This window comes from Punica granatum, chromosome 2, assembly GCF_007655135.1.
Source record: "Punica granatum isolate Tunisia-2019 chromosome 2, ASM765513v2, whole genome shotgun sequence".
Classification (NCBI taxonomy): Eukaryota; Viridiplantae; Streptophyta; class Magnoliopsida; order Myrtales; family Lythraceae; genus Punica; species Punica granatum.
The window spans coordinates 34970433-34985619 of record NC_045128.1 but is presented as its reverse complement, the minus strand read 5'-3'; the positions used below and the strand labels follow the sequence as shown (position 1 = coordinate 34985619).

Here is a 15187-nt window from a genome sequence, read left to right as displayed (position 1 = left end):
TATAGGCTATAGCTATTCAAAATATGTTGCAGACGTTTTCATCTCAGGACAAGCATCGTGTCAAATTTGAGGAGGCTTATTGCAGGGGCACAAATTGCGCAATCAAAATCAACAAGTCTTGAACTCCCCGCGTAATTTCCCATGTTACTTTACTTCGATATCTTAGTTTTGTATTGGACTTTTTTTTTTCGATTACAAGTTTTGTATTGGACTTTTGAACTTTCTTTACAAAAAAAAATTCATACCAAAGATAACTAATTGTAACCTTAAAATAAACACAATTAATTAAATAATCGAAAGCTTAACTATATGCGCACACGCATATAACTATATATAGTTTGCGTAAAATGTTTGGATTACAATTAAATACAAAGGCTATATTAGAAAATGATGACCATCAGAAATAATGAATTGGCGAACTTAAGGACATAAATAATAGTGCGAAAAATGACTTTTCTTTTTCTTTTATGGATGATATAGAAAGACACGTTCCAAGTTGCATTTAATTAATAAATAAGTATAGGTATACGAAATGTCAACATTTCCAGCTATACATACATGTCATTCGCCAAATAATAAAAGCTATATATATATTTTGCTTACCTAAGTTGTTTAGGATTTGCCCGACTAATTTTCAAGGCTTTTTGAACTTCCGACGACGCACGGAGCGAATAATTACGCCAAAAGAGTTTCGGTAACTCCAAAGAGTTTCAAACTCTGAATCATATGGGTATTTGAGTTCCACCTTTATCATTAGACTAAACTCAGTTGGAGTTAAAAAAAAGAAGAAGAAGCTATATATATATATATATATGCATATATGTTAACGATAACATTTTTTAAGAATCTTGGAGCTCCAATAAACAACTTCCAATCATTATCATTGGTTACCAAACCTTTCCTGGTAACCTTTCCAACTCGAGTTATAGGGGTTTTCATCTCAGGACAAGCATCATGTCAAATTTGAGGAGGCTTATTGCAGGGCACAAATTGCTCAATTAAAATCAACGAGTCTTGAACTCCCCGCGTAATTTCTCATGTTACTTTACTTTGATTTCTTAGTTTTATATTGGACTTTTGAACCTCATTTACAACTAAAAAAAATCATACCGAGGACAATTAATTGTAACCTTAAAATAAACCCAATTAATTAAATAATCGAAAAGCTTAACTATATACGCACACACATATAACTATATATAGTTTGCGTACAATGCTTGGATTACAATTAAATACAAAGGCTATATTAGAAAATGATGACCATCAGAAATAATGAATTGGAGAACTTAAGGACATAAATAATAGCACGAAAAATGACTTTTCTTTTTCTTTTATGGATGATATAGAAAGACATGTTCCAAGTTGCATTTAATTAATGAATAAGTATATGTACACGAAATCTCAACATTTCCAGCTATATATATACATGTTATTCACAAAAAAGAAGAAGCTATATATATATATATATATTTTGCTTATGTGAGGTGTTCAAGTTTCGCACGCTAGTCCCCAAGGCTCTTTGAACTCCTGACGACGCACAAAACTGATAATCATGCCAAAGTGGCTCTGATGACTTTAAAGAGTTTCAAATTCGAAATTGGATAGATATTTGAATTAAAAAAAAAGAGCTACATATGCATGTATATATATTATCGATCACATTTTTTAAGAATCTTGGAGCTCCCATAAACAACTTCCAATCATTATCATTGGTTACCAAACCTTTCCTGTTAACCTTTCCAACTCGAGTTATAGGGGTTTTATCGAGTCCAACAAACCCTCCAAAAATTGATGTTGTTTTCTGCAGAGCATACCAAATTCTTCAAGTAGGCTCCCCCGGGCGTCCTTTAAGCGGGTGGTGTGGACAACATCGTACTCGACTCAAGACAGGCCTTTTGCATCCAGACGTCAATAAAAGAACTATTTCTTCCCTAACAGCATATAGGACCAGATTCTACTACAATTCCTCCTACCGTACTCACTTCACATAATCGAGATTACTTTCGGATGTTTCTATGTCAATTTGTGTTTTCATGTCGATTGACTCAGATTTATTTTCTTATAAATTAATTTAAGAGTGGAGGCATTACCAACAATAAAAGGCGCGATGATGGTTTTCTTGTTCAAGAAGAAATTATTTTTTTATTTTATCTTAGTCCCTCATTTATAGGAGAATAGATTTATTAATGAGTTTATGATAAGATGGAATATTAGAAAAAAAAAAGTTAATACTATAAGATATCTAGGTAGTATTGCCCGTGTTGAGTTATTGCCGGACAAGTTATTCATATACCGGTAATATTATAAGTACATTTATGAGTTATTAACCTAATTTATTGGTAAAGATAATTGACTCAATTAATATACTTGCCATCGTCTTAAATATTAGATATAAATAAATATCTTTGAATAGATAACTATAAAATATAAATAAATAACTTTGAGAATTCTATTTTATTATCTAAATATTATTCATATTATACCAAATTAATATACCCTCTCATTTTTCTTTCTTTGGTTCGTAGGATTGGGTCACTTGTTCGCAGCATATTTATCATCATCTAATTTTTTCCACTACTTCTTTGTCGTTTGTTTACACAAACATCTAAATTCTAGTTGATTTATTATCGAAATAAACAACAAAAACTATGAAATTTAAGATCCTTTTATACATAGGTAGAGGTTATATAATATATAGATATAATATATAACAAACATCATACATATTCAGATAAATTACATGCATGATTAGTTAACTTTTGTTGTGTTAAAAAGGATTTTAAAAAAGTAACATGGATGAATGAAGATAAATAAATCCGTTTATAAGATACAACGTGGGTTCATGTGAGAGTATTTTCTTTTGGCATGACCCATGCTATTGGACATCCCTCTTTCGGATTATTGTTCTTGGGAATTTTTATGCTTCCCAACTATTGGAAAAAACTGGAAGGTAAATTCCGTTCTAAAGTCTAGTGGATGGGAGTAGCCTTGGACATCCGACCTCCAAGCTGAGGAATTGAACTTACTAATGTCCGCTCTTCAGTTGCAGCAGCAAGATAGTATTGTTTGGATTGAATTTAGATTTGGACAGTTTACTTCTACCTCAGTTTGGGAGCAACTTCGAACAAAAAAAGCAAAGGCTCAATGGAGTAAAGTAATGTGGTTCCCGTGGAACATTCCAAGGGCCTCTTTTATTTGTTGGCTCGCTTTGAAAGATATGCTCGCTAAAAAAGAGAGACTACTGGGATGGGAGCTTACAGTAGCAACTCCTGAATGAGAATTCTGTAAATTGGAACTTGAATCTCGGAATCATATATTCTTTACCTGCTTAGTTACTCAAGCTCTTTGGAGGAGTGTTCTAAGCAGATTTGGTGTTCACAAACATGTTTCCACTATTATTTTCGTCTAGTTTCAAAAAAAAGAAAAAATACAAAGAAACAAACACACGCACGAGTATGATAAAGAAGCATACGCGACTCTGCACGCAACGGATCACAAATAGTTTCTTTAGTATGTAGGTATATATAGACAGATATACTTGTGATCGTGCATAAATATTGGATTTTTCAATATCATTTTTCCCAACTAAAATTTGAGGGTCCTCGACGATTAAGCAGGCCCCATATCAAAATCTCATAGTATGCTGCTATCATTTTTTTTAAAACTAACAATTTGAGGGTTCTCGACAATTAAGCGAGGCCCCTTCAAAAATTGATGTATGCTGCTATGTGTAGCGAGCACACGGTATTCTTTAGTAAAAGGCGAAAGAATAGTTCGCTCTGTGCTCACCACGCAGCTCCACGAATTAGCCAAGCTAGATGAATCCCCCCATCTATATTCGATAGTCTCCCATCTTTTCCTTTTCCCCGTCGGTGTGGGACTCCCCACAGTTGATTACTACGAGCCCTTTCATGGGCCGAGGCCCAACTGGAGCGCCGAACTATACGGGCCGGCCCAAACAATCCTTTTGATGATTGATTGATTCATCAGAATATTGTGTTGCCGTCCTGTCAGATGAAGTCAAAATTAGATACTTTAGTCTAGCAAGTGGCCGGCTGTGATTTTAATTTGCCAAGGCACAGCTATTAATTTGATTTGATTTATTATTTATTATTTTTTAATGTGTTTTTCACATTTTATTTAATGTCATTTATCCATAAAAATAATAGTGTATATGTCCATGTATGAATCACCTGATGGAATTTCTACTGAACAATGCAAAGACATGATCTTATCCTTGGAGGCATCTGGTTAACGCATAGTAATGCACAGCTTCTTGATGAGAATGTCCTTTATATCTCTGGTCTATTCGTTCATAATGCAAAACCGACATAAAATAAAGGGAATATCATTGCATATTCAACGCCAGAGTTTCCACGGCACAATTATATAAGTTTAATAAATTATTTTCTCAATAAATGCCATTCGTTGGTCGATGAGAATGTAATATACAATTTCTCAATAAACTGTATCAATACATGCTCCAAATGCATAAAACAATTTTGACATCAATAGAGAGAATTACTAGTCACTCAACAATGGAATGGAATCCGAAAAAGACCTCTGTTGTGTCTTTCCTAGTATCTCTAGGCTTCTCCTTTGTCTATTCCTGTCAGTATCATACATAATACAATTGGTCTCTTTGCTGTCCGTCCCAGCTGAATCTTGTGTCCCACCCAAGCCGGCATTTTGATCTTAACCTTTTCCCAATACTGCTTCTAGTTTTTCCACTTCATTATCATTTATCAGTTGCCTCTCATATTCTATTGGCACACACATTGAGAGGAGCTTTTGAAACTTAAGGCCATGGAGGATGCTAGGAGAGTGGGACAAAGGCCTGGCGAGACACCGCTCATAAAGGATGACCATGATAGTAAGAGCGAGGATGTAGAGCCAACTGCCAAGGAGGAGACTGTGATCACGGTACTCAATCCTCGGTCATCTGTCTCGGGGGAAAATAAGGTGGTAGAGGAGCAACTGGTTGTTAAGCCGAAGACCAAGCGGGTCGCGACTTTGGATGCATTCAGAGGGCTTACCATAGTGGTGAGAGTTTCAAGACTAGATTACTCTGGTCGAGTTGGCAATATATGTCTCGATTCAAAACTCATCCGAACTTTAAGACCTGTTATAATTTGGATATTAGTTTATGATAAATCCGAGATATTTATATGGTATGCAGTTGATGATACTCGTGGATGATGCGGGAGGAGCTTACTCAAAAATTGATCATTCGCCGTGGAATGGATGCACTTTGGCCGACTTCGTCATGCCTTTCTTTCTCTTCATTGTGGGAGTTGCAATTGCCCTTGCCCTCAAGGTACCACTACAAGCTATCTCCCCCGCTTCAATCATTTGAATTTGTTTTTCCAAAGTTGTGCATTCTATCATGCAAGTCTAGTTTGTTTATTCCTATGATTATGGAAGTGAAAAGCAATGCAATACTGACAGGAGCTTCAACTCGAATGCTGCAGAAAATTCCGAAGATGAGTGCTGCAATTAGAAAGATCGCATTGAGGACATTGAAGCTTCTCTTCTGGGGAATTCTCTTGCAGGGTAATGAAATTGCAGGCTTTGTATGATCATGGGATGGAAAGGACGTGTTAAATAGTTGGATATTCGGCATTTTATAGGACGCCAATAGTTTATTTCCATATATTGTGTCGTATGAAGTGCGAAAAACGAGCTGATTCCAAAAACCTACTAATTGAAAGGAAAAAGAACAGCAAAAAACCTACTGCAGATGTTTGTTTTCTCCTCTATGTGACAGGAGGATACTCTCATGCACCCGATAACCTTTCCTATGGAGTCGACATGAAGCAAATTAGGTGGTGTGGCATCCTTCAGGTCATCCTTCAAGCATATCGATATATATTGATGTATCTTTTAGTTCATGTATATCTCTCCTAATGAGGGATGAAAACACAATATGAGATTGAACGAAGGATCAATGAGATAGAATTTGATGGGCTCACGAACCAGAACTGGGTAAGAATTTATACATAAATTTTGTTAAATTATGTGCAGAGGATAGCTTTGGTGTACTTCGTGGTGGCTCTAGTCGAGACCCTAACCACCAAGCGCCGGCCGACCGTTTTGGAACCGGGACATCTGTCTATCTTCACAGCATATCAATGGCAATGGTAATTTATTACATTGCCAAAACATTCTGCGTAGACACAATCCATGAACTTACAGATTACGAAGACCTAAATTTCATTCTATGATTCAGGATCACGGGTTTCATTGCTTTCACTATCTACATGGTGATTACGTTCGCGCTATATGTTCCTGATTGGAGTTTTAGTGTCTCAGATGATGATGGGTCCAAGCGATACACGGTATGTATTGTTAAGAGACAGAATGAGCATGTCTTTTGCTGTGTCATTCATTCATTTTCTCTGGTCCGAGTATTTTTTTCAGGTGAAGTGCGGAATGAGAGGGCACTTGGGACCTGCTTGCAATGCAGTCGGTTACGTAGATCGGCAGGTCTGGGGCGTCAATCATCTATACGCTTATCCTGTGTGGCAGCGGTTGAAGGTTAGTACACTAACAAAAGAAAACGGATCGAAAAATTTTGCTCAAGTAACTGTTTTAAAAGTTCAAGCTCGGGATAAAGGTGCCACGGTGTGTTTATCATTTAGCAAGACTGGATGTCGTATTTTGGCTCTGTCTCGACTTATTTCCATCGAATCACTTACTATGGCCCCACTGCTAACTTTTCGACAAACCCTGAAGGCTTGTACACTTAGCGCACCAAATTCGGGTCCCTTCCGTGAGGATGCTCCAAACTGGTGCCGGGCCCCATTCGAGCCTGAAGGGTTGTTGAGTTCAATATCAGCCATCGTCTCTGGCACCATTGGCATCCATTATGGACATGTCCTGGTTCACTTCAAGGTGAGAAAATTTCAATAGTTCAAGTTGCTCACTGGGACGAAACAAATACATATTAAAAAATTTCCGAGCCAGGGCCACGCTGAGCGGCTGAAGCAGTGGGTCTCGATGGGGCTGTGCTTGCTAGTTGTGGCCATCATCCTTCATTTCACAGATGGTGAGCTAAGACCACTTAACTAATCTCCATATATGATCAAAGTCGATCTTAGTGAAGAGAAAATAGCGGTTAAATTGCCATAAGTTAAATCAATTCTGCCATTTGCCGCAGCAATTCCTATCAACAAGCAGCTATACAGCTTCAGTTATGTCTGCTTCACAGCCGGGGCAGCAGGCATTGTGTTCTCCGGTTTCTACATTCTGGTAAATTTACTCTTTCCATTGTAAAACAAAAGCCATCTACACGTGAACGTGAAGTGGACTATTGTCGAAGGCAGTCACTTAACAATGACATGTATTGCTTAATGCTCCTGGTTTTTGCTTCTTTTCATGATGTCGGATCGATAGATTGATGTGTGGGGGTTCCGAACACCGTTCCTGTTCCTGGAGTGGATTGGGATGAACGCGATGCTCGTATTCGTGATGGCGGCTCAGGGCATCTTTGAGGGATTTATCAATGGATGGTATTACAAGAATTCGGACAACACACTCGTAAGTAAACACAGCCTCGAAAGAATTACATCAATCTCTGCCGCTGACTTCCGAGGAATTAATGTGTATGGACTGAACAGCGATATCCACTGGTTTGTGTTTGTTTGTGTGTGATCAGGTTTACTGGATCCAGAAGCACATCTTCAACGATGTATGGCACTCCGAGAGGGTGGGGACGCTCCTGTACGTGATTTTCGCACAAATCACGTTCTGGGGAGTCGTTTCCGGGATATTGCACAAACTGGGAATATACTGGAAGCTCTGAAAAGCAAATTTTGTAACAGAGCAGAGCAGAATTCATGCACAAGGCTTCCCTGTTCTTTTACCATGTTGTATGGAATTATTTTCGGTTTGTATTATTATGTAAGGGTTTGCGAATGTTAATATGTAGCTGAGCTTCTTTGGCTTTCCCGAGCAAAAACGTTACTTTGTTCTTGCTGTTTTAGATTAAAAAGAGATAATGTAAGTTCACAAAAAAAGGGGGGGGGGGGGGGGGGGGGGGGGGGCGGCAAATGAAATTAGAGAAATTTAATATAAGAATAATAAAACCTTAAATAAATATGGAAAAAATGCGAGAAAAAGAAATCCGACCTGCCGGAGTCGAACCAGCGACCTAAGGATCATCTGTCATACAACTACAGTCCTCCGCTCTACCAACTGAGCTAAGGTCGGATGTTGTGATGGTTCACCAGCGCAATCTAGATCATTAACTCGTCTCTATTGGGCTTCGACCTGATGAAGTGGCCCAAAGTTGCCTTATGCCCCACCGATCAGCCACAAGTGGGAGAACAAGCTTGTGGCTTATTACGCTTCATACTCGGGCAGAGATCAGTAATCATGAAGCTCGATTGGCACAAGGGCCTCTGAGTTGCGTGGATGAATTATCTTAGACCAAAATGCCAGTCTTACGAATCCCCGTCGATAGCCGTGTGCCTTGTGCATTAATTGGTTAGCTCGATATATATATAAATTTGTACAGTGTAGCTATCTAGCTTGTGCATGTTTTAGCATCTACTCTAGATATATGTATATAGCTGAGCTTGCAATGCAAAGAACTAAGCCTGCTCTCGAATTAACTAGAAAAGGAAGCAGATGAAAGTTCAAAATCATTAGCCAATTATCGCAAAATTAGTAATAAATATTAAGCTCTGGCTTGATATTTCCTGGGCCAAAATACTTTCTTTTCTGATCAGAGAGAGACCCCAATGATTTAATCAGAACAGGAATATAATTCTGATCTGATCTGAATGCATGCGTCCATGGCCTCTCTCTCTCTCTCTCTCTCTCTCCATATTAATTACAACAATCGTATTGGCATGGCTTGGGTGGCTGTATATTTGACCACAAAGAAATTAAACGAGAGGAAGCCAATAAAAGCACGATTGTTCTCTGTTTATCCGTTTCCCCCCATTAATGGAGGCTCGAGGTTGCCATGAGCAGACTGATCTCCCCTCTCTTACAATCACACGTCAGTCTAATTAAGTAGAAAAAGAACACACGTACCCATATATATAGCGTAGGTCGTCTAGCTAGCAAATTAATGTCTAGGGTATATATATAAATGGAACTCATTACCACATGGGTTCTTCCAACGAGATCAAATTCAACATCATAGGTGCCTTAACTCTCGCGGATTAATAAAACACGAGAAATATATGTATTTTGTTTAACTATAATGACGACGCAACATCGGAACGTCTGATTGGGCCTTTAGCACGTACAACTTAAATCACTTACATATCTAGCTAAGGTAGAGTACTTTCGAGAGGGAAAAAAAGCCTATCCGGATCTGTTCAGGCGGCACGATTCGAATAGTAAGTTTTTTTTTTTCTTTTTCTTTTTAAGGGATTAGACTGATTGGATTTTTAAAGCATATAAAATAAGGAGAATGGGTTCGTTAAGCATTTACCAGCTTTCTAGACTAATCGAACATCAAGAACATCATATGATGATTGCGAGCTGTTAAGGTGACACACCAAATTGCACGTGGCAACGAAACGCTTGATAACCTTCTGGAAAATTGGGGACTTACCATCTCCATCACACATTAATTAAGAACCTCGATTATTAACTTAATTAAGAGCTGGACTCGATCAGGAAGACCAGAGAATAAGTCCATATCGGGTTAATATTTTCCACGCAAACCAAACAATCGTAGTTAATTAACCGTTGAAAATGTCGAGGAAAAATTTGGTGAAAGAACGTGGAAAAAAACCAATCTCCCTGCAGACAACCAGCCCATGTGGCATGTAGTGGAAAAATAAGTAAAACCCTAATGCACGATGACACATAACATCATGCTTTACATTTCTTTCGGTCGTGTCCAAGGCTTGGCCCATGGTCTAGAATGGTACGGAGAACTCGGAACATTGAATCTATAATCTCTTAAGCTTTGAGGCAAGAGCGACTGCCGCTATTACACGCGTCCCATTCTCTACTACTTACATATGTATGTATGATCTTTAAATATTTTTAGTTTACTACGTATCTCCAGTCTAATCACCGCGTACGCTGAAACGAGGATCCGCTTCGATCTTATCGGCTCTAACTGTTCGGTTAAGGAGGCATGAAATTATAATTGCGAGCTCAGTTGATTCGATCCCTAGTGATCAGGAGCAGCATCCAATTATGCTAATTTGTGAGCAATGATCCTTTTCATGCACGAGACTGGTCCATCCTCTATATATTAATGGGAGGAATACAGAAAAAAAACGAATAGAAAAGAAAAGAAAAGAAAAGAAAAAGATCCTCATGAATCGCACATACACTGTTCGTCTAATTATTGTTGACCAACAACATTATTACAATTTTGTCTACAGTCCCGTTGAATGGGATAATTGATTTTAGGCTCTACTGAACATAGGCTACTTTGTCACATTCTTTTGAATTGCGTTAACTAACTTATAATCATTTTCGGTTTTATTATGCGATTATCACTATTCCCTTTGCCCATCGCGATGGAAAAGTTCTTAACGAAATGGAATTCCTCGGGCATGACTATTGAAAGTTTGATGTACGTATCTAGTTCAGCTGAACTTATACTTGATTAGGATTAGCTCGACATGTATCTTAATAATAATTTTCGAGATCAGATCAAACTCTCTTGATTGGATAATTATACTATCAATCCATATATACTACTGCCTTTTTTTTTCCCTTGAAAGGTAATTCGTCGATATATTACATATAATCTATTCATACATCCATTTTATATAGATAGAGTAAACTAACAATTTATTTATCGAGAGGTCGATGATACATCAAATCAGATCTCAAATTTTTTTTTACATTAAATTGGACATTGACAGATTAAGTATACATCAAATGACCATTTCCGTTTGCTTGCCGTCCAATAATGGACAGAAACATCTGATGTGGTATTATTTCTTACTTTTTTAATATTAATTTTGACTTTGATCTATTAAATGTACGTCATATTGTTCCCGTCCGTCGGAGGGTTCCGTCAAGTTTTTAACAGCAGACAGACGAAAGTGGTAATATGATCTACATTTAATAGATTAATGTCAAAATTGATGTAAAATTTTTTTTTTCAAGGTCAAATTTGATGTGATATTGATCTCTTCTGAGAAAATTATTAGTTCACTCTTTTATATATGTACATGTCGTACGACGAGTTAATATATAAGATAATAATAGGTGGGGACTGCCAGATAGTAATTTTTGTGGAGAACAGGAGTCCTTTGGATCAGAGCCCTATATAGGAATAGGACCGGCCAGGCCTATGGCGTGTAAAAGGAGAGGAACGCTTATAATTGAATATATCTTCAATCTTCACGGATATTATTTTTTGTGTTCATTATTCAATTGATTGAAACAACCAGACTATATAAAAGAAACTTAATCATGTGGGTCTTATCTAGAAATAAACGTGAATTTCGTCGTTCCTTATTTCTTTTTGAAATTTTTTGGCGACACCATAAAATATGATGCTTAATCTATTGTTTAAGATTAATCTTTGCTTTAATGTCATCACATACTGATGATGAGGTGTTTTTAATGAATTTCAAACCCCTGTAATTAGACATCTTGTAGGTGAAGTCTGTACACATAAATTACAGTATCGTTCTATAAATTTCAAATTTATGTTTATTATAAAGACGAACATAAACACATACTGAACTCTATTCGTCATCACATATAATTATACGATAATTCTTTTTTTAAAAAAAAATTTGTTATTGTAATCAAGTTGCATGCAGATCACTGTACCTATTATTAATTTAAACGCGAAGACTTTGGATTCCTTTTTCTTGTTGGATAGGAGGAAAGAGAGACCAAGTAAAACCTCTCTCTAGCTAAGATATAGTTCAATCATCAAAAATGGTGTAGGCAGTGACGTATGTTTTCACCTGATAATAAAAAGATTATTTTAAATTTGATATTTAGTGAGACTACTCTTATTATTTTATTAGTTATTAAAATTTCTATTTTATTATACTAAGTCATGTGCCTCTCTTGTCAGCGAAATGCTCAATAGCAATAGCAAATAGCATAGCGAAGTCACTGTTGGTGCTGCTTTCTTTATGATGAAAACTTCTCTTATTGTTTAATTATAGCCTATGCTCTGCTCATCACATCATCATCATCATCATCTTCATCAAAATAAATCATCCATACGACTTACTTGTGTGATTGATCATAGAGAGAACTGCCCCGTCCCTTTTTTGACTTGTGTTCTCTCTCTCTCTCTCTCTCTCTCCCTCTCAAATTCTCAATACACATACCACTTAGCTTCCAAAACCCAACAAAGTCTCCTCTCTCTCTTTTCTCTCCCAAAGATCAATTACAGAAGCCCTGACCGAGAGAGAAAGATAGATGGGAAGGGCTCCATGCTGCGACAAGGCCACTGTGAAGAGAGGGCCATGGTCTCCCGAAGAAGATGCCATGCTCAAGGAGTACATCGAGAAACACGGGACCGGAGGCAACTGGATCGCTCTCCCGCAGAATGCCGGTATATATGTCATAGTCGAGCACATATTATCATATATGTTATTGGGGTTTAACGTGAGATATCAAATTTAGTTTGGTTGAATATATATCGGTTGGATCTATGTATGCAGGTCTTAGGAGATGTGGGAAGAGTTGTCGGCTAAGGTGGCTCAACTATCTTAGACCTAACATCAAGCATGGAGATTTCACTGATTTTGAAGATAGAGTGATATGCACGCTCTATGCTAGTATTGGGAGCAGGTTAGCTTCCCATGAAACCCAATCGGTCGGCCTCTTTAGTTAACCAACCTTATGGTTTTCTTCTAAACACTACTACTAATGTTCTCGGCCACCAGAGACAAGTTCTAATATATTGTTTTATGATAGTTATCAGTGTTATGCATGCGTTCTCTTACTCTCTTTAAAACCTAGCTTTCAAAGTTTCTTGATGAGTATGTAGTTGAGTTATATTTTCACCCCGCTCAATGATATGCTTGAACCCGTAGTAAAGATAGATCCAGCTAGGTTTCAAGTGAGGATCGCCGTGCGATCTGCCTCTTCATGAATTGTAACTTGTTTCACGACATAACTTATACAGCAAATAAACTGTGGTACACCATCTCTATGTGGGACTAAATAAATTGATTCCAAACTTGCAGGTGGTCAGTAATAGCTGCTCAGTTGCCCGGGAGGACCGATAACGACATCAAGAACTATTGGAACACCAAGCTGAAGAAGAAACTCATGGCCGTGCTCCCTGCGATGATATCCCAAAGTCAAAGGACGGCATCCCTCGTTTCCCCTCTCCAAGCTGCCAGTAGCTTCTTGTTCTCACCACTGCCTCACCACATTCCCTCTCCGCCATTACCATCATTACCATCACCTTCCTATTACCTCCCGCTGGCTCTCCAGTCGTCGCCCTTGACCCACGAGATCAGCTTTGAAAATCCGATGCAGCATTATCAGTTACAGAAAGATGGTAGTGGTTCCATCGCCTATGGAGGTAGCAGTGGAGATGGCACTTGCAGTTCATCCGAAGCAAACTGCAATTTCAGCAGCACGAGCAGTACTGTTGGCGGCACGAGTAGCGACCGATCTGTGTCATATGATTTCTACCCCTATCACGGGGTGGAGGAAAAAGAGAACTTGGTGCCAGCAAGCAGTGGAGGCGGCGGCAGCGGGTGCACTGTTGGTGGTGGCGAGTGGACTCAGAAGGTGGCTGCCGATAAAGCATGGGGAGAGAATGCGGTCACAGCGGATTACGGGTTTGAGGAGATTAAGCAGCTCATTAGTACTAATATTAGTACCACCTCTTGCTTTTTGTTTGATGAAAACAAGGTAGGAGAAAGTGTGTATTACTGATTATGTTGGTGATGAATCTGTGTGACTAAATTGAAGTTTTCGAAACCTTCACATTGGGCAGACTTTCTAGGCTTCATGTCACGCGAAAAATAAGATTTAGTGCAGTGGTATGTACCTGAAGGTTGAAGTCATCATAATTAAGGTTACGTACAGGGTGAGACTGCCATTACATATGTTGTTGGGTTTATTTATGCCCTTCGTTCCATTTGATCTTATATTCTTGTCCGGTTCCTCACAACCAGAATGTTAATGTCATGGACTCATGGGTGTCGAGTTATGTATATGTAAACTGTAGTTTTTATATAAATATCTATCTATTACACGTGACGACAGTGTGGCTATTTGATTTCAATTTTTTGAACTATATGCATATCGGTATCATATATGTGGGCTAGTACTTCTTATGATATTTGGTTTGCGGATAGAAAAAATGCCGTAACATATCAAATTTTCGTGTTAAAAGTATATATGTACATAGATATATAACTGATATTTTAGGTTTTTGGATGAAGCCCTTCGTAAACAAATTAATCACTTACAAAGATGATTATGTTGTCAGGAAAGACATATATAAATTATGAAGGACTTTACTTTTTCTGTACAATTAATTTCGGAGGATAAAGTCATATAGGGTGTGTGGTGTTCACCAAACCATATATATATATATACAAATATTATTTCTTTCTTGGAAATGAAGTATGCATGCAGATACGTACATTAGCTTGTTGATTAATTAGTACAATTTTCTGCATCGGAAGTATTATTATATATATGCATGCCACTGATCAGCCAAAGATGTGTTCATATCATGGATGTTAGAGAAGTCATGATTCGAGAATCAAAAAGTAATAAAAGCATGAACGCCATGCACATATTGAATTCTTAGAAACAAAGAATTTTAATTTTATGTGCCCCTCTCTCCCCTTTTTTTTGGGTGTATGGAGGATGCATGTTGAGAGAAATCAATTTCAGTTAGGATGTCAATTTAATCGCGACCATGAGTTACTTGTCTCTTCCATGCCAATAAATAGAGAGCATTCATTTCAACTAGTGAATATTTTATAATTGAATCTGATCGAGCCCTAGTGAGAATTTGGATTTTTCCGGGTATTGGTACGTAATTTTAAAATGACTGATGGATATCCGAATCTCAGTCTTCTTAAACAAATATTCTTCTGGGTAGATTTCCTGTACATACAATTTATCTCAATTCTCTATTCACCCAAGAAACTAATATATATATATATATATATATATATATATATATCTTATCTCTGATCTTATATCACAGCAGCCGGTCATACTGTCTTGCTTGGCCTAGAGCGGTCAAAAATAA

The 15187-nt window shown here is 37.6% G+C and overlaps 2 protein-coding genes and 2 non-coding genes across 4 annotated transcripts; 2 read left to right on the top strand and 2 right to left on the bottom strand.

Annotated features, from left to right (window-relative positions):
- Positions 1 to 3678: 3678 nt before the first annotated feature.
- LOC116198281 lies at positions 3679 to 3798 on the bottom strand. Its single transcript, XR_004155222.1, has one exon. It is a non-coding gene; the product is annotated as a U5 spliceosomal RNA (small nuclear RNA).
- A 903-nt stretch (positions 3799 to 4701) lies between these two features.
- Positions 4702 to 7968, top strand: LOC116197428 (heparan-alpha-glucosaminide N-acetyltransferase-like). Its single transcript, XM_031527573.1, has 12 exons — positions 4702 to 5043; positions 5180 to 5317; positions 5472 to 5553; positions 5768 to 5844; positions 6025 to 6140; positions 6230 to 6338; positions 6421 to 6537; positions 6736 to 6894; positions 6967 to 7048; positions 7160 to 7251; positions 7396 to 7539; positions 7658 to 7968. The coding sequence occupies exons 1-12, from the start codon at positions 4807 to 4809 to the stop codon at positions 7802 to 7804; spliced, it is 1500 nt and encodes a 499-aa protein (XP_031383433.1). The 5' UTR covers positions 4702 to 4806; the 3' UTR covers positions 7805 to 7968.
- A 156-nt stretch (positions 7969 to 8124) lies between these two features.
- Positions 8125 to 8211, bottom strand: TRNAY-GUA. The gene is given in 2 exon segments: positions 8125 to 8160; positions 8175 to 8211. It is a non-coding gene; the product is annotated as a tRNA-Tyr (tRNA).
- A 3991-nt stretch (positions 8212 to 12202) lies between these two features.
- Positions 12203 to 14178, top strand: LOC116194604 (transcription factor RAX2-like). Its single transcript, XM_031523452.1, has 3 exons — positions 12203 to 12511; positions 12621 to 12750; positions 13149 to 14178. The coding sequence occupies exons 1-3, from the start codon at positions 12376 to 12378 to the stop codon at positions 13849 to 13851; spliced, it is 969 nt and encodes a 322-aa protein (XP_031379312.1). The 5' UTR covers positions 12203 to 12375; the 3' UTR covers positions 13852 to 14178.
- Positions 14179 to 15187: the final 1009 nt, after the last annotated feature.